The sequence below is a fragment of the Rhinatrema bivittatum genome, chromosome 6, assembly GCF_901001135.1.
Source record: "Rhinatrema bivittatum chromosome 6, aRhiBiv1.1, whole genome shotgun sequence".
NCBI lineage: Eukaryota > Metazoa > Chordata > Amphibia > Gymnophiona > Rhinatrematidae > Rhinatrema > Rhinatrema bivittatum.
Window position 1 is genome coordinate 36,578,309 of NC_042620.1, and position 27,527 is coordinate 36,605,835.

Genomic DNA, 27,527 nt, shown 5'->3' on the forward strand with positions numbered 1-27,527 from the left:
TGTACAAGTCGAGAAATTTAAGTCCTAATCTTAAAAAACAGGGTCACCTCAGCCACGGGTCAATGCTAGTTTCCTCCTCCTCCATGGGATCCCAGTGTGACACTTTGAACCACACGGTTTTAAGCGCGCCAATCAGGCCCTGGCAGGGGAGAAGAGAAGACACATCTGAACTGTCGCAACTCCTGTTGTCATCCTGCTAACAGCAGGTGAGTTACAGTAAGTCCCAAGTTTACCCGTGATTATGGGGGTTAGCTCTACCTCTTCTCCCGGGACACAGCTCTTCACCACCATGACCCAGGCAACACAGGCTAGCCGGCACTTTCTCTGCAGCCACAGGGCATGGGACCCTCGTGGCTGCCTTGAACAGCTAATCACACTCCTCCTGCCCCTCTGCAATGACCACGGCAGCTAGATCATCCTTTCCTGTCATTCCCACAGCTGCAGCCCTGGCCCAGGATGCCCCCAAAATCTCATCGTTAACTCATGAGCTGCTAGCAGGTCAAGGTATCGGGAAGGGGCGGGGAATGGAGGGAAGGACTGGGGATAGTCAGAATAATTATGGGGAGGGGGAGGAGGAAACTAGCATTGACATGTGGATTGCAATTGGGGAGGGAGGGTGGAAAGTAGTGAACCACTGGGGACAGTCAGAATAATTATGGGGGGAAGGAAACTAGCACTGATCTGTAGATAGCCATGGGGGATGGAGGAAAGGAGTGAACCACCAAGGATGGTCATAAGCCCTCTAGGTTTTACCCTAGTCTTATCCATCGGTCACAGCAATTTTCTTACTTCTGTGGCCCACAAAATGCCCTTGACTTATCCACGAGTATGTACGGTAAGTGCAGATGTTTTGGCATAAAAGACTTTTGAGATACCCTTTGTTGGGATTTTGACTTATGCTCAGTTTAAATGCACGAATTGGTAGATTTGAACAGCAGTGCTGCTGGCTGATCCTGCCTGAAACCAATTGTGAGCAGGAGGCAGTGGATTATTTTTTCAGCACAATTTATATTTCTGATACTTCTTCCTAAAAACACTGAGGGCCTCATTTATTAAGCATTTTTCCCATAGACACAGAATGGAAGAAAAGCCTTAGGAAATCAGACCCAGACTTTAAAGTATTTTGGCACCTCATTATTTGTTTGTGTTGACACAGAGGAGGTGTTTGCATAAATATAATTAGTAATCATATTGGATGTGACAGAATCTGACTATTTTTGGACAAACAAAAGGCATTCAGAAATAGGTGGCAAAGACAACAGATGTTGAGCCTGTACAGATGATGAATTGGACTCCAGGACTAATACTAGAATTCCCACATTTGGATAATACAGAGATGTTGGCACTTAATCTAATCATTTGAATGTGCAGGTTACTACGTTGTGAGCTTCAGCACTTAATGCGAATGATGGCATCAAGGCTGAAGGCACCATTTCCTTGGCACTGACTTTTAATGGCACCATGTGTTCCTTATGCACCGTAAGCTTTTCCAGTGTTCATCAGACTTCAGCACCGAAGGGGAAACTTCCCCTCTCCTTATTTCTCAGAGAGGTGTCAGGGCAATTTGTTTTGTCCCTCACAAGAATATGAGCTTTTGATTTTCAACTTTTTAGAAGATTTATCTTCTTTCTAGTTCTAGTTTAGTTCTAGTTTATTGGTTTTATATACCATTGCATCAGTCAGGGACCTTCACAGCGGTTTACAATAATATAACAAGGAAGCAGTGAAAATACACTAAATCATTCTTTCTCAGGAGAGCACAAATAATATTTAAGCTTCATGTCCAATATACTCATGACATCAGGTTATTGTGAGCTTGCATTGTCCCCAGAGACCCTCAGCGCATAGCTTGTGGGCAGAGTACTTGCCCCAAGGCAAGCAGAAACTCAATCAGTGGGTGGGAGGTTACCAAAAGAGAGGCATGTGCACAGGTGTAGAGAGGTCACACCTGTGACCAAATGGCCAAGGGTTTAACCCCCGATGGGTGGTAGGAATAGCACAAGAGTGTTTGTGACAGTTTCCATGTCTGATTATGCTGAGAACCCACAAATCTAATGTTATTCTGGGCCAACAGTTTATGTAAAATATCAACCTTCCTCTGACATGAAGAGTCTCCCCCCTAATCCAGGTTTTCGCTTGGATGCTGGCTATGGTTTCTGGGCCCTCTTCTGTCTGGGATGAGAGTGAGATCCCTGCTGCAGATGGGGATGAAAAAGTGGAGAATAATGCCTTCTTGGAGTATAGAACGTCTCCTCGGCACTCCACTCTAATACCTCCTGAATGAGGACGACAGTTCTGGAGTGGCAGTGGAGAATATTCAAAGCATAGCACAGTGGTCCTTAACTTGAGCTTCCACTTTCTCGATCTCATTTCTGTAGAGATTCTCTCCTTTGCTGGTTATGTCAGAAAGTCTTTCCTGCAGACCTTGTTTGAGGTCCACAGCCATGCAAGACTGCGGGGACCAAAGTCTACTGCTGAGATTCTCAAACCCATTTCAAAAACATCATTGCTTGACCTGACCATGTGTTTTCCACACTCCATACCTTCATCCACTAGTGACTCTAAAGCATTATGCATCACTTGAGGGAAATGTCCTTTACCTCCCTTCAGGATGTTTCACATATATTGGCCCTTGAAGAGTTAATAGGAATGTATGCAGATATTTAGCATAGCACTGATAAATGAACCTACCAATAAGGTCAACGGTATGAGAATCTTTCCCCAGGGTCACCAGAGAGTGGGTTTAATACCTCTTGACCCTTTGCGAGCAGATTTGACTATAATTAACTGATAAGGCAGTTGTTTATTGAATTCAGAAGCCTTTTAGATACAGCATATTGCTTCCACCTTCTTATTACTTGGTGACAGAGTAGGGCTTCCCACATTCTTATGTCTCTCCTGAATGATTTCATGGATGGCTGCTGCCACAATCATCTTGGGCAGATCCATGAACTGGAGGATGTCAAGCATTTTTGCCCTGGACTCTTTCTCCTCCTGTAAATGAAATGGAATGCCATTCTCCTTCAAAATCAGCAAAGGGAATGTCTTCTAGAGTGAGGTCCGAAGAGAGACCTGTTAATGCCTAATCAGGGTAGTTCTCAGATCTGTAGGCCTACCTCCAGAAATACTCAAGATTACAAGCTAGAACATACACTGGTGGAGTGATTTGAATGTGCCTTTGGCTAGAAGATAAGGCCTCTGTGAGTGCATCTCTTTGTCTACAGGTGTCCAGACCCCAATGAACTTGTATGCCTTGAGGAACCTTTCTTCCCTAATGCTCTCAACATTGACAACAGTACAGTGATTCCCAATACCTGTCCAGGAACTGAAAGTGGGTTCCTTGTGAAGATGTCATAAAAGCATTCAGCAGAGGTTGGACCTCAGTTTGCAAGGCTATCAACAACATCAATGCTGATGCATTAATGCTCGCAACTCGATGGTACAATGCTGCTTGGATCCTTCTTTCTAAGTCCTCCTCAAAAAAGCCGATGCCAGTAATGCATGAGAAGCAGGAGTGGTTGTCGCATCTTAATCAATAGGGAATGGCCACTGATTGTTGCTGGCATAAGTAGCATGGAATTTATTTAATGCCTAGGTACTTGCCAGGAACTTGTGACTTGGATTGGCTACTGTTGGAGACAGAATACACAGCTTGATGGACCCTTGGTCTGAACCAGTACAGCATATCTTATGTTCTTATGTTTTCTGGGGATACTTGATGGAGGTAGGTGGCTGACATCTGGGTCCTTCAAGACTAAGCTGTCCTCTCTGCAGTAACACTTAGGAGGATATAAGGCTGCAACCAGAATATCCCTGTATCCAGCATCATGGGACCACGGACCAATGCAGATGCTTCTCAGCTTTTGCCCAGTACTTGATATTAGTACTTCTTGATGTCAGTACTGATAAAGTAGAATCCTTTGCTTTTAATAGGTGGGGGAACTAGATGATGGTCTATCTTCCTGGCCTCTATGGGTTCTCAATGTCAAGAAAGATCAATGCTTCCTCAATGTCAATGCACCATCAGTGAGTGATGCAGTTCTCAGGTCCATCTATGTTGATATAAACGCATGCGACACTGATAGGTTGGATTTGCTTTTCCATCAGTTCTAAACAGGAACAATGTTCTCTGGGAGTCATCTTCTGCCATAATGAGCCCCTTGAGATGTTGTAGTCATCCCTCAGGCAGAGTACATGTCCATCATGGGGATCCATGACAGACATCATGTGACTGCAGCGGAGACACTTGTTAAAGCTACTAGCCCTTTTCTTTTTCTGGGACATCAGACAAAAAATAACTGAAGTGAAATGAAACAACTCGATTTTACAAAATAACTGACCAATGCTGTGTGATGCATCAATACAGATGCACATGGCAGCACCAGAAAAAAAAAAAGTTAAATGACCAAAAAACCTATCTAATGAACCTAAAACGCAAAAGACAAGGTGAACCAAAATGACCCCACCATGAAACAAATATTTTAGGAAATTCTCCTGAGAGAAAAAACAATGTGATCATTGTTCTCTTTGGAAAAACAAGAATGAAGGTGTGCCATTTAGGACAGCATGCACATAAGATTGTGTGTGCCAGAAGCTTCTAGAAGCTGTGAAGCAAAACTTCACCAGCCTGGGCTCCGTTTGATGACATCACTCAGCTGTGAGGACTTCACAGCCTGCTTGCCTTCAGAGAAAAACATGGCCTACCTTAGTAAATTTGCTCCAGGAGACTTCTTCATTTTATTTATTAGGTCCCATATCACATTCTTTGATAATCTCCTATAGAGCTAAGAGATCGGCATGCATTACTGCCATTACAAATTCATCTTTTTTCCATACTATATTTGACACTACACCATATGCCTGTGAATGAGGTCACTTGCTTTATTTGGATATCAATCTCCCTTTCAGGCAGCATTAAAATAAAGACAAATACACAGACAAAATCCAGTAGAATTAAATTCTGAATTACAATTTTCTCCCATATGATTGCAAAATTCTTTCTACTGAAATGACCTGCTACAATAATAAAAAGCATACAAAAAAGTTACCAGTGTACTAAAAGACAGAAGTAGACTAACAAATCCTTCAAAGCATGTATTCTATAAATGACTAGCATTTAAAAACATTTTTCTTATAAAATGTAGATCATATATGTAAATTAATTTGTTTTTTAAAATTTATTCCTTAAACAGTGGTGTCCTGTTCAATAGTTAGGCTGCTCTGTACAGTAACACCTATGCAACTCAAGCTGTGTGTTTGTCTCCTTCTCAAGGTGAATAAGCTCATTAGCTGATGGGATAAGATAACATATATAAATATTAACACCTGTAGAAACTGGACAAAAACTTTAGCCTCATTCTGGTTTCAAGTTTTAGCTGAAATTGTAGATAATGAAAATTCTACTGCTTTCATGGGAGGGTGACATGTCAATTAGCATTAGAATGGTAAATAGCAAGAGACAAATAATGAACCCCTACCTCCACCGATGTAGTTTCTAACTTCTCCAGTTTCAAGCTGTTTCTTATTGCAAGTGAGATTATGCCGTATAAACAATTTAGTGTGTCAAAGGTAAGACACCTGGGTTTTAAAATGAATTTTCCCCCAAAGAATATTGATAACACCTCTTTTAGAATAATCCTTGCGCTATTTGCAAAGGTAGCATTATGATGAATTATTGCTTACATCCAATACATTATACAGCTTCTAATAAAGCAGTACTGTGGTCAGTGTGTACATATTTACAAGCTTTTTGTAACAAGCTGTAAAAACATTACATATTTACAGACAATACAAATTTTAACATAAGTATTCACTTTAAACAAATGGAATGCATAACATTAACAAATGTCACTTAAGGAAGACTAATAATTAACTTTTTGATTGTCAAAACAAGTATACATATCAACTCTGCACAATTAAGATTCATTCATAGGTACATCTTTGTATTTTAAGTCCTTCTTTATATAGTACCTCACATATCATAAAAGAATAAAATGCTTACATAACTTTACCTTTGTATCCATTAAAGAAAGCAAGAAATAAAAGTGCTTGCAAGTACAAAGTAATGCCTTGCTTTATTTTTATTTTGTGGGAAAAGTAATTAGCAAATGTTTTTCATGAAATAAAGTGGAAATCAAAAATAAAAGTAAAAAAAAAAAACAAAAGCAAAAGTTTACAAAAACATGTGTCACCGATTGTAATACTGAACCATTTAGCTAAGGGAGTCCTGGTTGAAATGTGTTACAGGTCCGGCAGTTAACTATGAAGAAATGGCACTGTGTTGAATTCTTACAGTCAGATGAAACCAGATGAAGGATGGTTATGACCAAAAAGAACAAGTAACCAAAGAATCCCAAAGTACAATATTTAAACAAATGTCCAAGCTGGACTTTTCTGAAGTGGGAAATGTTGATTATTTTTTTACTTTCCAGCGATTTAAATACATCTGATCAACAGTCAATTTTTTAAAGAGCGATTGGCCACCTTAGTTTTTGGGCATATCTACATGGACATGCTCTAATATAAAACTACCACCCTTGCCACAGAACCATACAGGCCTTTCCTTAGAATCATGTGGTTTTGGAGGGGTTTTTTTTTTCATTATTATTTTAATGCACAAAATATTGGAGATCCTAGCTTATTACTGAGATCACAAAGTTTTTACATTTTGTGATTAGTTCAGAGAACCCCACGCACTACACATACCGCTTAAAAGATTTTCGGGCGAATTTTCAAAGGGCCATGCACATAAAAATCGGGACTTACATGCGTGGCCGGGCCTGTGCGCACCATGCGCATTTTTAAAAGAGCCCGGCCATGCGCGTAAGTCCCGATACTCGCACAAGTGCCGGGCCCTGAAAAAGGGGCGGACTGGGGGGGGGGGGGGGGTCCGCGTGCTCCTTTTAAAATCTACCCCTTTGTGATTATGGACTTCATCATCCCCTACTCTATAAAATACAAGGAAGTCAAGAAACAAAAAAGGAAGCAACATAGCTAATATTTATGAAGTTAATTATAAATTCTCAGAAAATAGTTTTAAGATCATGGAATGACTTCAAATTTCTGACTGAAAAGCTGAACGCTGTATTGCAGAGCAAGCAAAGTACATATGTATTAAAGATTGCAGTACTGCTAGCTTGTTGCTGGTTTCAGCAGGCCCATGACAAAGCTTACCAAACCTTGACCTCACATGAAACTCCAGGTTGACAAATTCAGATTATTTCCGACACGTTGGAGTCTGCAAACACAACTTTCCACCACTGTAGGAAGCTGTCTATAAAGCAGCGGGATTTTTTAAAATTTCCTGCTGCTCACAGATTTCCATCCATGTTTCAAATGCAAAAATAAGCTGCCCTAAACCCGCGGGAACTGTGCCTAATAATACAAACTGATTTTGTTGATTCATGGAAAGGGAATATCCACAGAAAAAGCATGTAAACACACCTGCTTCTGAATTTTTCAACGTGGACTTTTGCTCTCTAGAATTTTTTTTTTAATTAATAGGCATCAATATTTTATTTTATTTTTTTTATTTATATCCAGGTCATCTCCATGAACAGAACACATGAAGAACTGGAACAGCCTTACTTGCAGAATAGTTAATGTTTCATTTTCTGAACATTTTAACCCCAGTATCATAGTAACATAGTAATGACGGCAGACCAAAATGGTCCATCTAGTCTGCCCAGCAAGCTTCCCAAGGTAGTAACTGCTGCTCCGTGCAGGTTACCCCCCCCCCCCCCCCCACGTTTCTCTTAAGGGTAGTAATTTGTAGAGATGCCACCGCTCCAACAGGATTCCCCTTTGTGGGGTGACGAGGCCAAAGAATATTAAAACGTGGCTATCTCTCGCCCTCCTGCTGCACTGGAATCTAGAATATCATCTGTTCACGCCAGGACAGCAACAGATGGTATCTGTGGTATGGCCGAGCGGTCAGTGGCTGGTTCACAGCCAGAAGATGACACCAGGAAGCTGGTGTCCAGCCTTCACTTTGGTATAACAGTGCACTTTAAAGTAACCCAAGATTGAATAGTTCCCAATTAAAGAAAAAAACACACACTCAAGTCCAAATAGCCCTTACATAAGTTCACCCACCTCACAGGTAACAGGTCTGGGCGTATGGGAACTCTTGCTTTCCTCAAAGGGCTTCACTAAGCTGTCTATGCCCTTAGGTTTTATGCTCCAGGGCTGGTTCCTCCCATAATCCTTTGGGGCACCCCAGCTTAAGGTGGGTTACATGAGCCCGGTCAATTAAGGTAGATTGAGGGAATGGTCTATGCACTCCCTCACATACCCCCTCCCCCCTCAGCTCAGCCTTGTTGGGCTGAGTATTCTCCTGTCCAAGGGACACCCCTCTTGACAGGGTGCCCACTAAGGAGTATTGTCATGTCTGTGGCCTTAGCTCCTGGCTAATATAGTTCCGCTTTCCTCTGCGAGAGCAGCAGCTGGGTAACCACCTCAGCTTTCAGATTCTGTAGATGGACCTTACCTCATGCTAAGGTGCAGCTGTTCTGTCGGCATTGTCGCCAGTGCTTATGAGGCTCCATTGCAAAAGGGCCTTGAAATTCATGCAATCCTGCCCAATGACCACAGGATAGGTCAAGCTAGGCAGTACTCAGACCTCCATCATCCCTTGACTGGCCTGTGGTTTTAGGTATACGTGGGTGGTGGTGGGACATTGTTGATGGTATCCATGAATACATGCCACTATCACTAATTTTCTTCCTGTGATTCGGGGCCACCCCAGCAAGTCACTCTGCACCAGCATTTTTTCACTACCTGAATCCAATAACGCTTGGGTGGGGATGCCATTCAGCTGCATTGGTATCACACATATAGGAGTCCGCAGGCTGGAGACATCCACCAAATTGTAACCATAGGCAGTTACCAGGTTAGTGTCCATAACCTCCAGTTCCCTGTGGGAACAGTTTCTCGCAAAGTGTCCTCGCTCACCACAACGGCAGCACGACAAATCCATTGAAGGTGGCTGCTATGGTGCCTGACCCAGTTGGGCCTCCTCCAAGTTCTGTCATTCCTTTTCCATGCTGAGGGGTTTTCCTCGGCAGAATATTGGTGTAGGCATAGTCTGGGCCTGGTATTATGCCTCTGCTACTTCAAGTGCCTTTTCCAAGGTCAGGTCTGGATGCCTGCAAACCAACTGCCGCATAGGTGGACTAAGACTTATCCTGGAACTGCTCCAACAAAATTGCTTTCGCCACCTTCTCCATGGTTTTTTCTTCTGGATGCAGCCATTTCCAGGAGACCTTTTTGAAGGCAGTGGAACAGATCCCGAGGATTCTCTCAAGCCCATAAAACTCCCTCCTGAAACCTTTGCCGATAGGCCTCTATGATAAACCCTGCTTTTCGGAGGATCACTGCCTTAACCTCACAGTAGGGGGGCATTCCCTCTGGGTTGGCTCTTTGATAAGCCTCTTGACAAGGTCCTCTAAGTAAGTTTCCCCAAGTAGAGGTCCCACCAGTCTTCTGACCAACCTGGAACTTCTCTAACCCCCTGCCTAACCTTCCTTTCCCTTCCCCTCTCCTCCCCACCCCCTAAATCTAACCTACCTTACCTCAATTTTTTTTATATTATTACTTATTGCTCCTCGGGAGCAGAAGTAATTTATGCGTGTCAGCTAGCTGTCGGCGCGCACTGTCCCAGCCAACCTTAGTCCCGCCCCTTTCAGACCACGCTCCCCGGCCCACCCCTTTTTTCAGGGCTTGGCACTTGTGCATATATGGGCACTTAACGTGCGTGGCTGGACCCTTTTCAAAATGTGCGCGTGTGCAGGGCCCAGCCACACACACAAGTACTGATTTTTACATATGCCAGGCATTTAAAATTTGGCCGTTAGGTTTTATGTTTCAGGGCTGGATTCCTCCCTTCTCCCATAGTCCCTTGAGTGCCCCAGCTTAAGGAGGACGAGGCAGGTTACCTGAGCTCGGCCATTTAGGGTAGATTGAGGGGAGTTGTCTATGCAATCCCTCACAGGGGCTCATGACGATTGCTGCAGAGCTGCCCTATTCTTAGCGCTCAAAGTTGTATCAAGGCCAAGGATGTCTGCAGGATCACTAGCCCCAGGATTTATCATACTTAGAACTCTACCAAGGTAACCTCACTTGTGGCTGGTGACTCAATGTTTCAAAAACAGAGTGCAGCCTCCAAAAACAAAATTATAAAATTATTTACCACACAGGTAAAACAGGGCATTCACTATAATGAAGGACATTTAAAAGTCATTTAATAAGCTGAGTCCAAAACCAAGGCTTTTGATTTTCCTGCATTATGGCAAGTGCTTTCTTTCTTAGAGCTAAAATTATCCATAAAATGAGGTTGGCCTCTTTTTGCATTTCTTCAGTTGAGAGATGCTGCTATCAATATGAAAGTGCTGTCTTTGCTTTTGAGGCTTCCTTCATTGATGGAACACATGGTATTTTTGTGAATGTTAACCTCAAGGAAGAAATTGAGAGTATTTATAAAGCCGCTGTATATATTGAAGAAATGGGAGGCAGAGGTGGGAATACCAATTCAACTGGAAGATTGGGATCTAAATTTACAGAAATTATAGAAATGTTCTTGTTCTTTAAATATAATTGAACAACAATACAGGATTGTTTTGAGGGCTTATATTACTCCATCCCGCCTTAAGGTGATGGACCCCCTCTAAATCTGACTTCTGTTGGAGGGACTGTGGGCAAAGAGGGACTTTGTATCGCATTTTGTGTGTGTCCCCTGTTATTCAGGAGTTCTGGTCCAATATGCAGGTATAGTCCAAGATGTATTTAAGATCATGATTTCAGCTGACAATAGAGTATACATGCTTTCTTTTGCCCCTCCAGAATTAGGTAATAGCTCACAGCTATTTCTCATCAAGAAGTTGTTCGCAGTTGGGAGAAACATTTTGTTAAGAATGTGGAGAAGAATCAATCCCCCTTCAGGCACTGCTTGGTTTTCTGAAATGAGTAAATGGATAGAAATGGAACGTTTGTCTGCTAAAGTCAGGGGAGCATTATGTTCAGTTGAATGTGCTTGGTACCCTGTTCTTCATTGTTCACAGACCAGACTGTATAATTTGTTGATCTCTTTCCATTCTTTTTGTATTCGCACTCTTTTGGAGTTCTATATAATTAGGGGTGGGTATTGGGAGAGAAGAGGGGGTTCCTTTTTGTTTTGTTTTCTCAATTTGGGATGGGTTATACTGAAAACAAATTATTGCTCTGTTTAAAAGTTGAGGGAGCATGGGTTTCTGCAAATGCCTTTTTGAGTTAGATGTTGATGGTGTTCTTGGTTGAACTCTTGTCTAAGTGTTGTCTGTATGTATTTGCTGCTTTCTTTTCTATGGTTTATGCATCAATTTTTGATGTAATATATTTTAAAAAAGAGATTGGTCCAATAGCCCACCAGCAATGTTGTATGCTATCACATGGGAGACCCAGCTCTTGATCCCTTAGGTCAAGCTGGGGCTGGAGATATTGTGGAGGCAGCATACTAAGCACAACAGATCATAACATAAGAATTGCCTTACTGGGTCAGACCGAGGGTCCATCAAGCCCAGTATCCGGTTTCCAACAGTGACCAATCCAAGTCACAAGTACCTGTCAAGATCCCAAACAGTAAACAGATCCCATGCTGCTATCACACAGTGGATAAGTAGTGACTATTCCCTAAGTCTACTTGTTTAAGAGTTTATGGACTTCTCCAGGAACTTTTCCAAACCCAGCTATGCTAACTTCTTTAATCACATCTCCAGGAATGAATTCCAGAGCTTAATTGTTCATTGAGTGAAAAAGTTCTCTCAAATTTGTTTCGAATGTGTCCCTTAGTCTTTGTATTATTTAGAAGAGTAAATAACCAATTTAAATTTACCCATTTTATTCCACTTATGATTTTAAAAACCTTTATCATATCCCCTTCAGCTGTCTTTTCTGCAAGGTGAACAGCCCTAACCTCTTTAGCCATTCCTCATAGAGGAGCTGTTCCATCCCCTTTATAATTTTGTTGCCCTTCTCTGTACCTTTTCCAATGCAACTATATCGTTTTTGAGATGTGGTGACCAGAATTGAACACAGAACCCCAGGTTCAGCCTCTCCATGGAGCGATACAGAGGTATTATGACATTCTCAGTTTTGTTCTCCCTTCCTAATAATTCCTATCATTCTGTTTGCTTTTTTGACCGCCACCAAACACTGAACTGAAGATTTAACAGTATTGTCCACTATGACACCCAGATCTTCTTCTTGGGTAGTAACTCCTAATATGGAACCTAACATCATGTAACTTCAGTGTGGTTTACTTTTCTCCATATGCATCGCTTTGCACCTGTCCACATTAACGGCCGAATTTTAAAACAGTCATGTGCACAAATCTTGGCACTTACGCGTGTAGCTGGGCCCGGCCACACAGCTAAGTGCCGATATGTGCACAATTGCTGGGCCCTGAAAAAAGGATGGCCGGGGGGCCTGGTCTGGGTGGGGAGGGAGCGGAACGGAGGCCGGCCATGACAGTGGCCATTAGCAGCTGTTCCAGGGAATCGAAAAACTGGCAATCAGCTGGAGCACGCAAGTTGCTTCTGCTCCAATGGAGCAGTAAGTAAAACATTTTTAAAAGTTCTTTTACTTAGGTAAGGGGTAGGGATCAGGGTGGAGAGGGGAAAGGGGAAAGGGTAGGAAGGTTAGGCAGGGGGTAGGGAAGTTCCCTCCAAGTCTGCTCCTTAAATAAAGCGGACTGGGAGGGAACTGGGGGAGGCCCGATTGTGCGTAATTTGGTAAAATCCCCCCCCATGTGCCGCCCGCACATGCGTGCGCGGATTATAAAATCTGGCGTCCATGTGCGCGTGCCAGGAACCACGTGCACCTTTTAAGATCTACCCCTAAATTTCATCTGCCATTTGAATTCCTAGTCATGCAAAGCCCTCCTGCAATTTTTCACAATACAGTTGCAATTTAGCAACTCAGAATAATTTTGTGTCTGCAAATTTGATCGCCCCACTTGTTGTTCCCTCTTTCCAGATCATTTCTAAATATTAAATAGCACTAGTCCCAGTGCAGATCTCTTAGGCATTCCACTGTTTAACCTTCTGAGAAAACTGACCATTTAGTCCTATTCTCTGTTTCCTATCTTTTAACGTGTTTGTAATCCATAATAGGACATTGCCTCCTATCCTTTGACTTTTTAATTTTCTAAGGAGTCTCTCATTGGATACTTTGTCAAATGCCTTCTGAAAATCTCAATACAGTATATCCACTGGCTCAACATTCTCCATGTGTTTATGTTTATTAATCCCTTCAAAAAAATGTAACAGATTGGTGAGACAAGATTTTCCTTGTGTAAATCCCTTCTGGCTGTGTCCCATTAAATCATGTCTCTCTATATGTTGTGTGATTTTGTTCTTTAGAAGTTTCCACGATTTTTCCTGGCACAGAAGTCTTACTCGCTGGTCTAAGTTTCCCTGATCACCCCAAAGCCCTTTTTAAAGATCAGGATTACATTGGCCACCCTCCAATCTTTGGGTAAAATGGACAATTTTAATGATAGGTTACAAATTACTAATAATAGATCTACAATTTAATTTTTAAGTTCTTTCAGAACTCTGGGATATATACCATCTGGTGCAGGTGATTTACTACTCTTTAGTTTGTTAATCTGCCCTATTACATCTTCCCAGCTTCACCATGATTTGTTTTAGTTCTTCTGAATCATCAGCACTGAATACTGTTTACAGCATGGGTATCTCCCCAACATTCTCTTCAGTTAACAATGAAGCAAAGAATTCATTTAGTCTTTCCACAATAGCCTTATCTTCTCTAAGTACCCCTTTAAACTTATCATCTAATGCAGTGGCTCTCAAGCAGTGTGTCGCCAAGAACACGCAGGTGTGTCGCCACATTCCCGGTCCCCCGCTGACCCAGCTGCTCCCCGGTCCTCCTCCGCCCAGGCTTAAAATGCTGTCAGCCCGGGCAGAATGCGGCAGGACAGCTGGAGTCAGCTGAGCAGCACCAGCATGGTCTCTTCTTCCCGCCCCCCTCCCCCCGGAAGAGGAAGTGGTGAGTAGCAAGTGCGTGCTCGGGAAGAAGAGACCATGCTCGTATGGTCAGCGTCGGCCCGAAGGAATGAGCAGCGAGGCTCAGAGAAAAATGAAGAAGAACGTCAACCCCCGGGGCCGATGACACTCCTCCGCGAGGGCTGAAAATGAAGGAGGTTAGCGTTGGGAGGAGGCTGCTGCTGCTAGTTCCAGGGGGGGGGGGGGGGGGAGAGTGAATGAGCAAGCAAGCATGTGTGTTTGAGATCCTGTGTGTGTGAGTGAGAGATTGCATGTATGTGAATGATTGAGAGCCTGTATATGTGAAAGAGAGTATGTCTGTGATTGAGAGCCTGCCTGTGAGAGAGAGAGAGAGCATGAATGTAAGTTTACCATTGGGAACCTGTATGTGTAAGTTTGTGATTGAAAACCTGTTTGTGTGAAAGAGTATGTGTGTATGATTGAGATCCTTTGTGTGTGAGAGAAATCATGTGTATGTATGATTAAGAGCCTGTGTGTATAAGTAAGAGAGAGATCATGTGTGTCTGTGTGTGATTGAGAGCTGGTTTAGGTGATGGAGCATGTGAGTATGTGATTGAGAGTCTGTGTTTAAATGAGAGAGAGAGACCATGTGTGTCTGTGTGTGATTGAGAGCTGATTTAGGTGAGGGAGCATGTGAGTATGTGATTGAGAGCCTGTGTGTAAATGAGAGAAAGAGGACATATTTGTAAGCATGTGAATGAGAGTCTATGTGTGAGAGAAAAAGACAGCATGTATTTATGTGATTGAAAGCCTGTGTGTGTGTGTAAGCGTGAAAAGATAGACAGCATGTGTGTAAATGTGTAATTAAGAGCCTATATAAGTGAGAGAGAAAAAGCATGTGTATATGTGAGTGACTGAGAGCATGTGTGTATAGGTGTGTCATTGAGAGCCAGTGTGAGAGAGAGCGCTGGTATGTGACAGAGAGAGGAGAAAGTTCCAAGCAAACCACCCTTCCCTCTGCTAATTCAAGACAGTCTCAGGACACCTGGATATCAAACGTTTCCAGGTATGCAGAGCAAAAAAATGTTTGTATCCCTATTTTTCAATACTGGGTCTTTGTGTCTGCTATTTTGAAATATTTTATTGGTATCTAGACATTTTTTATGAGTTTTTAATTATTGAATATTCCACTCATCAGCTGTTTCAAAATAATCTGTTCTTTTTGTTAGTATGGTTTTACTGCTACTGATTTTATATTTCTTGATTTGTTTATAAGGATGGGTGATGTTTCTTTTTTCCTTTATTACACTGCATACAGAGACTCTGGCTTGTTGCAGTTTCCAATTCAGTTTTTTTCTGCATGTTTCTAGTTATTCGTTTTGGTCTCTTTATTCTTTATTAGGTGAGGGTCAGCACATGTGATTTAGGTGAGGTTTTCTGCTAGCGTGTAGTTTCTGTGTAGGGCTCTATAGCAGCCTGACTTGGTCCGTTTTCCTAATAGGAGATGTATTGGTGTCTTAAGGCCTGGTGTAATATTTCAGTGTTGCCTTTTCTTAGGTAAGGTGGTTACTGTTTAAGTGCCGGAAATTGGTGCTGTTTTGGTGTGGGATGTTTACTATTTATGCAATTTCTGTTCAGACAGAATATGTATCTTTTCCGTGTGTCATTTTAAACAATAAAAATAATTACCGGACCTTTACTTTTTATTTCCGCTGTGAATTGTAATGGGCAGTGTGTCACACATGTGAGAGTGGCCTGTCAGGTGTGTCACGATGGAAAAAAGGAAAAAGTTGTTTATGATCTAATGGTTCAACCAACTCCCTCACAGGCTTCCTGATTTGGATATATTTTAAAACGTTTTTATTATGAGTTTTTGTCTCTATGGCCGGCTTCTTTTCAAATTTTCTTTTAGCCCATCTTATTGTTTTACATACAACTTGCCAATGCTTATGCTTTTTCCTATTTTCTTCAGATGGATCCTTTGTCCAATTTTTGAAAAGTTCTTTTGGCTAAAATAGCCTTTTTCTCCTTACCTTTTAACCATGCTGGCAATCATTTGACCTTCCTTCCACTTTTTTTAATGCGTAGAATACATCTGAACTGGCTTTTAAGATGGTATTTTTAAACAATGGTTATGCAGATATACAGCAATGTTCAATGAACACAAAGCATTATTGAGAATTCTTTTTCTAGCAATGTTTAATGAACATAAAGCATTATATTGGCGATTTCTGTTTAGACTTCATACAAGGCTCTACCAGCATACAGTGCCTTCTTAGTCTTACAAATAATCATAGGTCCAGGAGTCCTCTCTCTCTATTTAATTTTTCAAACTTTGCAAATAAAAAACAGGGACTTATCTTCTGGTGTACTTAATAGCCCCACAAGTAAAGAAACCCTGACATGAGTCCGTGTTTCAATGTCAAAATCTGTATCGGGGGATAATGCGTCCATTTTCATTCAAGGTTATCAATTTTCAGTTAAAACTAGCGTTCATGTCTATCTTGGTGCCAAAGGCTCCTTCTTCTCCCAAACGTCCAGTTCATAGCAAAACCAAATCCTCTTCCCTGCACCATTGTTTCATCCATGCATTAAGACTCTGTAGCTCTGCCTATCTCTGGGGTCCTGCTTGTGGAACAGGGAAAATTTCAGAGAATGCTACCCTGACGGTTATGGATTTTAGCTTTCTACCTAAGAGCCTAAATTTGGCTTCCAGAACCTCCTCCCACACCTTCCACATAAGCACAACAACCAGCTCCTCCCCAGCACTGTCTAAAATCCTATCTAGGTGACGCTATCTTCACACCAGCAGGAAAGTTATCAAGTAATCATCCACTAGCCAGCCAGCTATCTACATTCCTAATAATCAAATCACCAACTATGACAGCTGACATAATCCCTCTCTCCTAGACCATGGAGACTGTTTAAGAGGAGAAAACATCACCTGGAGAGCAGGTCCTTGCTGCAGGATTACTTATTGCTACACCAGGCTGATGTTCTCAGACCATGTGACCCTGCTCCTCCAAAGCACCACAGGGGCTGCTGGAGTGGAGACTTGGCTACTATATTCCTGGTTGGAGGGTGCCTTAATTGTAATTCTTTAATACTTTTAGTCTAGTATAAAGTGGGTTTGTACCAGACTAAAGGGAGCTGTAACAACTCAGCAGAAAAGGGATATAGAGAGTGGGTGGAACAGACAACTGGGAAAACTCTGGTGATCTGCAAATGAAGGCTGCCAATGCCTGGAGTCCAAAATTAAGCAGCAAGAAGCTGTTGGACAACAAAAAGAATAATTGTTAAATTCTATAAGATAGATACTGTAAATGTGCCAATTTGCTGTTAAAAATTTTCAGTGTAGAAGAAAACCAAATGCAAACTACTGCAATCATACAATTTACTTAAAAGGAATACTGGGTCTTTTGTATTGCACTTTGCAAGGAAATGTAAGAACTGAATTTTATGCCCACAGGCCACTTCCTATCCAGAAATAATCCATTATAGTAAAATGAAAAGTTTATTAAGACAGATTGGTACCTAGCTTCCCAAAGCTAGCCACTACTAAAGACAAACTGACTCTCAAAATAGTGTTAAGTAGATGTATAATAAACTGCCATCACCTATTTACTTAATAGCAGTCACTGAGGACATCAGTCAGTGGAAAGCAAGAGGTCAATGCCTTACGGCTGGATAACATTAAAAGAAATGGACATTAATGTACTGATGCCTTAAATCACGGGAAATTGGCTTTAAAATAAAATTTTCATGAGGTAACAGCAGATACAGAACTCCTCCCCACAAATACAAAACGGGGATAGGAATATAAGCAAGTGTCATAAGGACATAGGATTTACCACTTTCATAAACAACTTTACCAAATCCTCTGGCAATGAATTCCAGAACTTAGTTATGCATTGAGTAAAAAATAAAAAAAAATCCTAGTTTTTGTACTTTTTGAAAGTGTAAACAACCAATTTGCATTTACTCATTCCACTCCACTTATTTTATATACCTCTATTATATCTGCCTTCAGCTATCTTCTCCAAATTGAAGAAACCTAACTTCTTTAGCCTTTCCTCATAGGGGAATCATTCCATCCCCTTTATCATTTTGGTTGCCCTTCTCTGTACCTTTTCTAATTCTGCTGTATCTTTTTTGAGATGCGGTGACAACTGGGCACAATACACTCAAGGTGCATTCACACCATTGAGCGATACAGAGGCATTATGATATGCTCTATTTTATTCTTCGTTACTTTCCTAATAATTCCTAACATTCTACTTCCGCACACTGAGTAGAGGATTTCAACGTATTATCCACGATGATGCCTAGATCCTTTTCCTGGGTAGTGACTCCTAATGTGGAACCTTGCACTATGAATAGAATTTGGGTTGCTCTTTCCAATGTGGTTTATTTTGTACTTGTCCACATTATTTTTCATCTGCTATGTGGATTCCCAATCTCCCAGTCTTGCAAGGTCCTCTTGCAATTTCTCACAATCTTCTTGTAATTTAAAAACTTTGAATAATTTTTTATCACTTGCAAATCTGATCAACTTGCTTGTTGTTCCCATTTCCAGGTTATTTATAAATATGTTAAAAAGCAGTAGTCCCAGTACAGATGCTTAGGGCACATACTGTTCACCTTTCTCTATTGAAAAAATTGACCATTTAACCCTGCTCTGTTTTTGTTTGGGTTTTTTTTAAATCTTTTAACCATTTTCCAATCCACAACAGGATACTGCCTCCTATCCCATGACGTTTTAATTTCCTTAGGAGTCTCTTTCCTAGATCAAGTGCAAATGCCTATTTCCAATTCTCATTTTATTTATTCTAACTGCTATGAAACCATTACCATGGTGGTGAAGAATTCAAACAGAGCACCAGCCCTGAATAAAGGAAATCCATCATGGCTGTTATATATCTGGTATGACACCTAAAGCTGCTCTTATATTTTCAGCTCTAGCCCACAGATCTCAACACTCCCACCAGCGAAGATATGGAAAGCAAGAAGTGATCCTTTCAATTTCAGGGCTGCTATTAGATAAAAGTTAGGTGTTATGACTGCACCCATCTTCTGTTTATGGCTGTAGGAAGACATGAAAAACCAAACTGAGAAAAGATGATGTGCAACAGGGATGATATAGAAACAAATAATGTAAAATTGTGTTTCTCCAGATTTGAACTCATTAAAAAAATGTGTGTGTGTGTATATATAGTCTGTTGTATGTTTTAAGGAAAATAAAATAGTAAAACAAAATATTCACTTACATTCTAAAAAAAAAAAACGCATTTCAATTTGTTACTTATAAACCACATTCCCACGTTAAATCAAAGAAATTATTTTGGTATCATTTCTCCATCTTCTCTGAGGAAGAAAAAAATATCATTCCTAAAACTGCCAAAACCAACAATGCCCAATATAGTCAGTTATCAATTTTATGAGACCCTTTAAGAGTTATTGCAAATTTTAGATGACATTTCTTATTCCTCATATATATACTGAACTTGCTATATTAGGAATTCTCATTGATTAATACAGCCGCCGACATCACAATGTTTCAGAGCATGTGAACTCCTTCTTCAAGGGCTCGGTGTTAATGTAAGTGGTCGACAGGTGGACTGGTTTGCATTGTTGAGGTGCCAGAAGTGGAGAAACAGCCGTCTGCTGACAAAAAGTTTTTAATGGTGCAGTTGGCTATCACTATAAGTGTATGTTAGCTGCCGACAGCTCCCGGTGCGAGGGCGGTACGGAGCCCTGCACTAGTGCGGATTTGAATCAAGATAAGTGTGACAGACGGACAGCTTCTTTGGAAGAATCCAAAACAATATCATCAAGTCACCTAATGATTGTAAAGCCTTTTAACTTCTGGGGGCTTACCAGTATGATAACCAATTCATTGGTATTGTATGAAGCTTGACTTGTTTATTTAATGAGAATTCCTAATATAGCAAGTTCAGTATATATGTGTTTCTAATACATGCTATACATTTGGGTCATTTTTTTGAAGTATATTTCTTATTCCTCTGCAGTCTAAATTTTGAAAGTAATAATACTGTATGCAACATCTCAGATAGGTTACTCCCTCTTTCGCTGCACTGCAGCCTCTGTTGTCCTGTAAACATTTTTTGACATTTTTATTTACAAGTTCTTGTATTCCACAATGGCCATCAGCATTATTGTTCAGTTCAATCACCTCTTAATTTGTCAAATATTTAAGTGATTGGTGGGATCCATTTCAGCACATACAAGAGCTCAAATCTCAGGGAACAACAAAAAGCAAGATTCTCTGCACAAAAACACATACAAGTGTGAGTAAAGCTCAAAAAAGAGCAATATGAAGAGTCTACTTGCTGATAATCATTGCTCAGCATATATACCCCTGAAATGTTAATCTGTAATATTTTAAGACTCCCACTGCAAACCAGTATGAGCCATTTCAGCTTTTACTTTGAGTTGAATTAGCTGCACCTATAAGTAGAATGCAAAAATCTATACATTATAGTCCTCTCTCAAGTTTGAAAACTTCTGGATTTTAATCTGATATACATATCTTCATCTGCCCAGATCAAATGTTTAGTAATTGATTTTTTTTAGATAAACATCTAATCAGCTGGCAAAATATCAAAATAGTCTCCTTAGGAGATAAAATGGAGCCAATATAAAAGTGACAAATCGAAATCCACCAAACCTTAAGAACTGGTTCTATTCTCTGACAAGTTGCTCAATACTTCTGAAATCTTCTTAGGATCTAACAAAGAAATCTAACACACACTGGAGTTTTAAGTTCTGATAAAGTAATTATTACGGAGAACTAAAGTACTGTGAGTGCAAACAACCTCTCTTCAGAGATTATGGGAGAACTTTTTAAGCAATATGCCACTTACCTGCAAGTTACAGTCTTACAATTTGCTGAGGTTAATGTGCTTCCTACAACGCCTCGTGATGTAATCTGGTAACTTAACGCAGGCGGGAACAAAGAGTGGATCTTATATGCTCAGCTAAGTTGGTGGAGCACCAAGGAGGAAGATAAGCACAGAGATACTACAAACGGTGCCTGGATAAGCATAGAGACACCAGACATGGCCACATTCTGTGGCTGGCAGCAGGGATGTATTTTTGGCCATACAGACAGAACAATTCGGCAGAATGGATGGACTAATTGGTCTTTTCTCTGCTGTTATCTACTATAATACTAAGTTAGAATTTAGCTAAAACATTTAGAGAGGACATTTTGAAAGGAGTTACGCATGTAAATGTAGCATACTATTGTAGCAATTTTCAAAAGCCCATTTAGGCACTTAAAAGTGCACTTACGCATATAAAACCTATTGACAATTCAATGGCATATATTGTGTCTATTTTTAAAAGCCCACTTACGCATGTAAAGTGCATTTACATGTGTAAAACCCAGTTCTGAACATGTAAATTCTTTTGAAAATGACCCCCTTATTGTCTAAAGTGCATTACCAATTTTCACCTCTATATACATAAAAAGATTTATAATTAAGAAAAAATATTTTGTTTAAACTGCAAAGATAGCAACAAAAGGGCTTCTTAGGTGCAGTTAATTAAGTTGAAATGGCTCAAACTGCTAAACCCATGGCAGTCAAAGTATTTCGTGCTTATATCTTTCATTAAAAACACAACATAACCATTGTTGTGCAAAAGTAATACACAATTAAAATATCCACTTTACTCTGTTCATGGGCTAAAGAAATAGCTTTTTAATATTTACAATTATTTAGTCCAAGATTTTGAAGGGAAAAAAACACAAAACAAACTTAAGTAGCAGAAACTGTGCAATTTTGTCATTTAAAAAAACAAACTAATAATTTTCATTTTTTATGAGATGATAAAATATCCATGTCAACCATACAAAACGCACAGTAGTAATACAGACTAAAAAACAAAAAAACACTTAACTATATACTCTATAATAACTTCTGTGTATATATATATATAAAGGTAAAGTACAAAGCACTGAAGTCTTAAAATAAGTGTTTGAAGCTCTATGCCTATAGGAATGTTATCTACAGATACAGAGTATATTCACTAAAACTTCAGATATCTTTATATCTGCACATGAAAAAAAATTGTAAAAATGAATGTCCAACTACTATCGTACAAAGATACCGACCACTTCTTTATCTGCATTGTGTACGGCAGAGTTTATGGAAAATATGGAAAAAATGGAAATTACAATTTAGGCGATATCATTACGAAGAAAAATAAAGCAAGTCTGAAGAAAAACTCTATAAGTGAGAACAAATGTTACCCCAATATTCACACTACCATGCTTGATGAGAAAAGCCTCTTACCTTCAGTTCAACCAATTTGAAAAACGGCCTGTCGTTCATTATTCAAAACAATCAAACTCAATAAAGTGCACACCTTAGTTTAATGCTTTAATTTTTTGATGACAAAAATGCAGTGAAGTACATCCGATTATAGCATACAGGAATTATGCTCCTTTGTGTTTTCATCTATGGCCCTTAATGGAATACCAGACAAAAATATGCACTTTATTCAACTGTTTGAACTTAAGTGTTGTGTAATGACACACCCTTTTGAAATACAGTAGACAACCATGAAGACCCTTTTATCGGCAAGTATGGCATTATGACTATTGAGATAAATCTACAGTTCTCACTCAATGACATTAAGTAAATTCATCAGCTGGTAATTATTTAGTAAAAAGAATTTGCAGCATGCAGCTTTCAAAATAGTAGCAGTCTGCAACAAAGACAGCAGCGCCAAATTAAAATAAAGCACAAGTAGCTTAATTCCTTTAGAAATGTTGGAGAAAAGGGATTTTGTACCGAGTACATAAATATTGCTGTAGCCATATCTAAACTATTAGTTCATTTGGTCAGATAATAACAATTGGACTCCTTGCCAAAAAGAAATCACTGTACTGTCAACCCTTTAAAAGAACAGTAACTTTCACACTATTACTGATCTAAGGAAGTTAAGTGAAACATGTTAAGAAACATAATCCTACTCAAAATTTCTACTGCTTTAACTCATTGTAGTTATAAATGCATTTTTCTAGCCTCAAGCAAATGAATAATAAATTGTCTTTAAAGGGTAACTGCATGGTAGGCAATGCATTGATCATCAACTAAAATAAAACATGTTGCTGAAATTGTTCACTATCTTTACCAGTTTCTTTTGTAACAACATAAAGCTCTTAATTGTGAACAGCTGTCCATCATATACAGAGCAACCTCACTCTTGAACGATCTGTCATAAAGTGCCAATACTATTTACAATTATTCCTTTAACCAAATGTTTGGCCTGCTGTGGCATCAGGCGAAGACGCAATCTGACCTCTGTTCTCATTTACATTTACCAATGGGAAATCTGGGAAGTCAGAGCTTGTTCCAGGGCCACGGAGGTTCACTTGTCCATTGGCAGTGCTAAATTGAGATGATATTGCAACCCTTCCTCCGTGGTACTGAGATCTGAAGGACTGATCAAAAGAAGCCATTTGGTAGGCTTGATGAACAGGCTGTACCTCTGCTTTCTTCTGAGCAGTTACTTGATCCAAGAAGTCCTGTGCAGATGAAGTGGATGTATGATTTGCCTCATCATTTGAAAAGGAAAATGTGTGCTGGGAATCACCAACTATTAATCCAAAATGAGACTTGTCTGTTGTTCTTAAAGGCGACGTCATTCCTGCTCGGAAGCTACTGACAGGCACAGATGAATAGACATGTTTATCCATGGAAGAGAATGCTGGCTGGCTTGTGAGAGCCTGGTTATCAGTCACAAAATTAAGGCTCTGGTTGTTCAAATAGGCATCGTTTTGGCTAGTTCTCTCCAAAGCTTGCTGTAGAAACTTTGAATACTCTTGCAGCATGCTGGCTTTGTCTGAAGAGGAAGCCTGGGAGCTTGCTCCCACATTCTCAGCCTGGGTAACCTCAGGCACTTCTGAAGAGTTGATTGATATGTTGGAAGTCACCTCAGTGTCAGACACATTAAAAGGTATGTCATGCTGTCCATTAGCTTTGTGGGAATAATGATCTAGTAGAGTTTGTAGTACCTCATCTGGAATGACATTTTTGTCATGATTGGTTTTGAGGTCCACGTTAAGTGCCTGTGAATCCAATATGGACGCTGTGGTGCTTTCATCAATGACACTTGCCACAGCTGCCTGTGTTGCTGAAGGCTGAGATGCTATTGTACCAACATTCATAGCATACTCTCTACTGTTATTACTAGCTGCTTGTAAATACCTTTTTTTCTTCAAAAACTGCATTGCATCATCATAGTTAGTGCTGCTATGAGCAGGCTTACTGGGGCCCTCCTGCAAGGTATCAACTTGATCGATGTCAGCATTACCTTCTGAGTCCAACAAAGCTTGTTTGTCTACCAGATCAAAAGTATACTTTGCAACTTTGCTCTCTTCAAATGCAGACAAAGGTGATATTGTTTGACTTTGCACAAGTGATTGTTTTAGGCTTCTTTTACTATTAACCTTTTTGAGAACCAATTTAGGTGGGTTTATTTCCCCTGAAACTGCCTCTTCTAGCACACCACTGACCGAAGGATGTGGCATCTCGACAGCATATTCTGCAACCATATACTCATCTTTTACTTTAGCACTTGCAGAATAAACGGACATAAAATCATTTTTGTCTTTTTTCGGTTCCCCCTTGTCTAGAGGGTTCTCTTTTTCTGCATCTGCAATTGCCTTTGATTTATCTGCCGATTTATGCCTTTTCTTCTTTGGCACAGAGCTCTCTTTTGGAAGCATGGAGAAGCCAGTGTCTTCTTCAGAGCCTAAAAGGCCCATCTTAGTGCTGCACTTAATGAATTTCTTGTCACGATTCTCATGGCACATCCGTTTATGCTTTAGTACACGGTCTGTCCTGGAGAAGTACTGAACATTTTTGTAAAGAAAAACAGAAGATTAAAAAATTCAAAGATACCTTGCATTTGTTAAAATAACCATACTAATTACAAGATGCAACATCAGGATAGAGGATGTTAGGTACACATACATTCTGAAATATGAAGATATTTCACATTATTCAACATAGTGAGGAAGCAAAATCTTTTCACATTTCTAATATATTTCCATTAGATCAATATGAAATAAAGTAAAATTGTTTACCTCCAATAGGTGTTCTAAAGTGACAGCAGTACAAGCAGCTACACATGGGTCATGAGACTCCATCTTGTTTAGATACTAAGGATCGTTCTAGAGGTTTCTAGGAAAGCTTTCTAGGTATGCACAGTGATTTCCCATGTGCTGCTCAGTTTAATGATTAGCCAAGCTATTGCAAGAGGAAAAAGGACAGAGTAAAAACTCTCAGAAGGGGAGAGGCAGGTGTGGCTACGTGGCTCACTGTATTGCAGACATCAGAGAACCCATATTACAGGTATGCAATTTCATTTTCTCTGATGACAAGCAGATGCAACTGACCCATACATATGAGACCCTCTAAGAGGGGCCTTCAAAAAAAAAAAGTGGAAAACAAATGTAGGCCTGAAGCTAAACACACCCCTGCAAAAATAGCCTTTTCAGTTGGATCCAGGGTATAACTGAGCAGTCAGTGAAAAACATCCAGATTCTTCTTTCCTCTAAAAGAAAAAGGAAGAAGACTGCCTTGTAATGTGCATGGAAGAGAAGCTAGCAAGGAAAGAGCTAGAATCAACTGACTTCCTAGTAGAGCTTCCAGTGCCCAAGGGGAGAAGTATGATCTCTGTGAGAGAGTATTCACAGGGGACTATATATGCTCAACGGCTGCTCAAAAGCCTGACAGATAGCTCTTGGGAGTCCAGTGCAACTCCGTCCAGGTATGGCGGTTTTAGATCGTGAGAAACCTTAACCAAGTTCAAGCCCTCACAGCCTTCTGCCAACATACTGAGGCCTCCACTTGACATGTGCCCATTTGCAAGTAGTGTCTTTCAAGGCCCGGAGGATGACTAAAGCAATAGGAACCCAATTTGCCCTGGCTTTTGGACCTATCCTCAGTCCAAGTCAACAAAGCAGTTGAGATCTGCTTCAACACCTGGCCACCTGCACTACTTTAGGCAGCTTCCTCTAATCATGCTCTCATGTGATGCTGTGAAACTTTGGAACACTGCCCACTGAAATAAGTCATTTCAAAGATTACATGTCTTTCTGCAGAAGAGTGAGGAAATGGCTCTTTGCCCAAACTGCTAGCGACCAATAGTGTATTGTCTTTTGGTGGCTGCTGATCAGTATCAATCAGGTTGATGGTTGATTATGTTATTCACAATTCATTTCTTTTTTTTTTTTTTACTGTAGTATTTTATACTTAGAGCTTCTGATTTTCGGCTATAACTGAAAAACCAATACAACACCCCTGGAACAAAATGGTGTTTTTTAGTTATAGCCAGTATACACCTGAAATTGATCACCTTATCGCTGATGTCACCAATTGCATTATGCACCACGCTCTCCATGTTTCCTCTGCTATCACAGTCATTGCTAATCCAGGACTCCTCAAGACTCTCTGACTCTCATGAGAACTGCGCAAGCACAAAGAGGGGGATTTGTAATTAGTAGCACATTAGATATCTGCTGTATTTAGCTTGCCCCTTCTTTCTCAAGAGAAAAATGCTTTGGGTCCTCCCCTACTTTTTCCAGAGAAGAAACAAGCAGTAAGTACATGTTTATTTAATTTTTTAAACCGCTGTTGGGGGGTCACATGATACACTGATAATGAGTTGGGCTCCTCGGGCAAAGGATCTAAATCACATATTTTTGCAAGGTATTTCTTTCCCCCAATCAGACAAGCCACGTCTAAGGAGGTGCAAAAAAAAAGTGCTGCCCGCTTTCTGGGGAGATAAGCCTGGAACGGTCGAAGGAATATGAGGAGCAGGCCGCAGGAGATGAATGGCCCTCATTAGCAACTCCCATAGATATGACTCAGAAGTTGCAAGAACTTTTCCAAAGTTTTTCGGAAAAGCTCACAGCAGATATACTTTCGAAATTGGGAGAAGTGGTGCAAAAGGTGGCAGACTTAATTGCCTCAGTACAGGACACCTCCTTGCGGATGGACGAGATGGAAACCAGAGTGGAAGAGGTAGAGAACACATTGAAGAGCATGTGGCAAAAAATGGCGACCCTCGAAAAACGAGTAACAGATTACTGATAAAATGGTTGACACAGAAAACTGGAGCCACAGGAGAAATTTGAGATTTGTCAGGTTTCCAGAGGGAGAGGAGGGAACGGATCAAATCTTGCTTTTTTGCTAAATGGATCCCAGCAACGCTGGGCCTCTCTGTGAAAGCTAACCGTCTCAAATTTGAACAAACGCATCGGGCGATTGCCCATCTCCTGGGGCCTGGCGGGAGGCCTCGGGCAATTATTTTACAGCCCACAAGGTAAAGATAGTCAAGGCAGCCCACCTGAAAGGAAGGTACTATATAAAAAACAGCATGTCTCTTTCTTTAATGATTTCTCAGCAGCATTCCAGAAGAAGAGATCAGAATTTGCCCTGATAAAGAAATCATTGCAGAGGCACAGGCTCCGGGATGCCTCATTATACC

At 40.5% G+C, this 27,527-nt stretch overlaps 1 protein-coding gene across 7 annotated transcripts in view; it reads right to left on the reverse strand.

Annotated features, from left to right (window-relative positions):
• Positions 1 to 27,527, reverse strand: part of ZNF148 (zinc finger protein 148) — a 278,252-nt gene that overhangs the window by 19,084 nt on the left and 231,641 nt on the right. For 6 of the 7 annotated variants that reach the window (XM_029605273.1, XM_029605270.1, XM_029605271.1 and 3 more), the window contains one exon: positions 21,830 to 24,885. The exons of the other annotated variant lie outside the window; for it this stretch is intronic. In XM_029605273.1, the coding sequence (XP_029461133.1) occupies positions 23,281 to 24,885 (1,605 nt within the window). In that variant the 3' untranslated portion in view covers positions 21,830 to 23,280. Of the gene's footprint in view, positions 1 to 21,829; positions 24,886 to 27,527 lie in introns of those variants that run through there. 7 annotated transcript variants of the gene reach the window in all.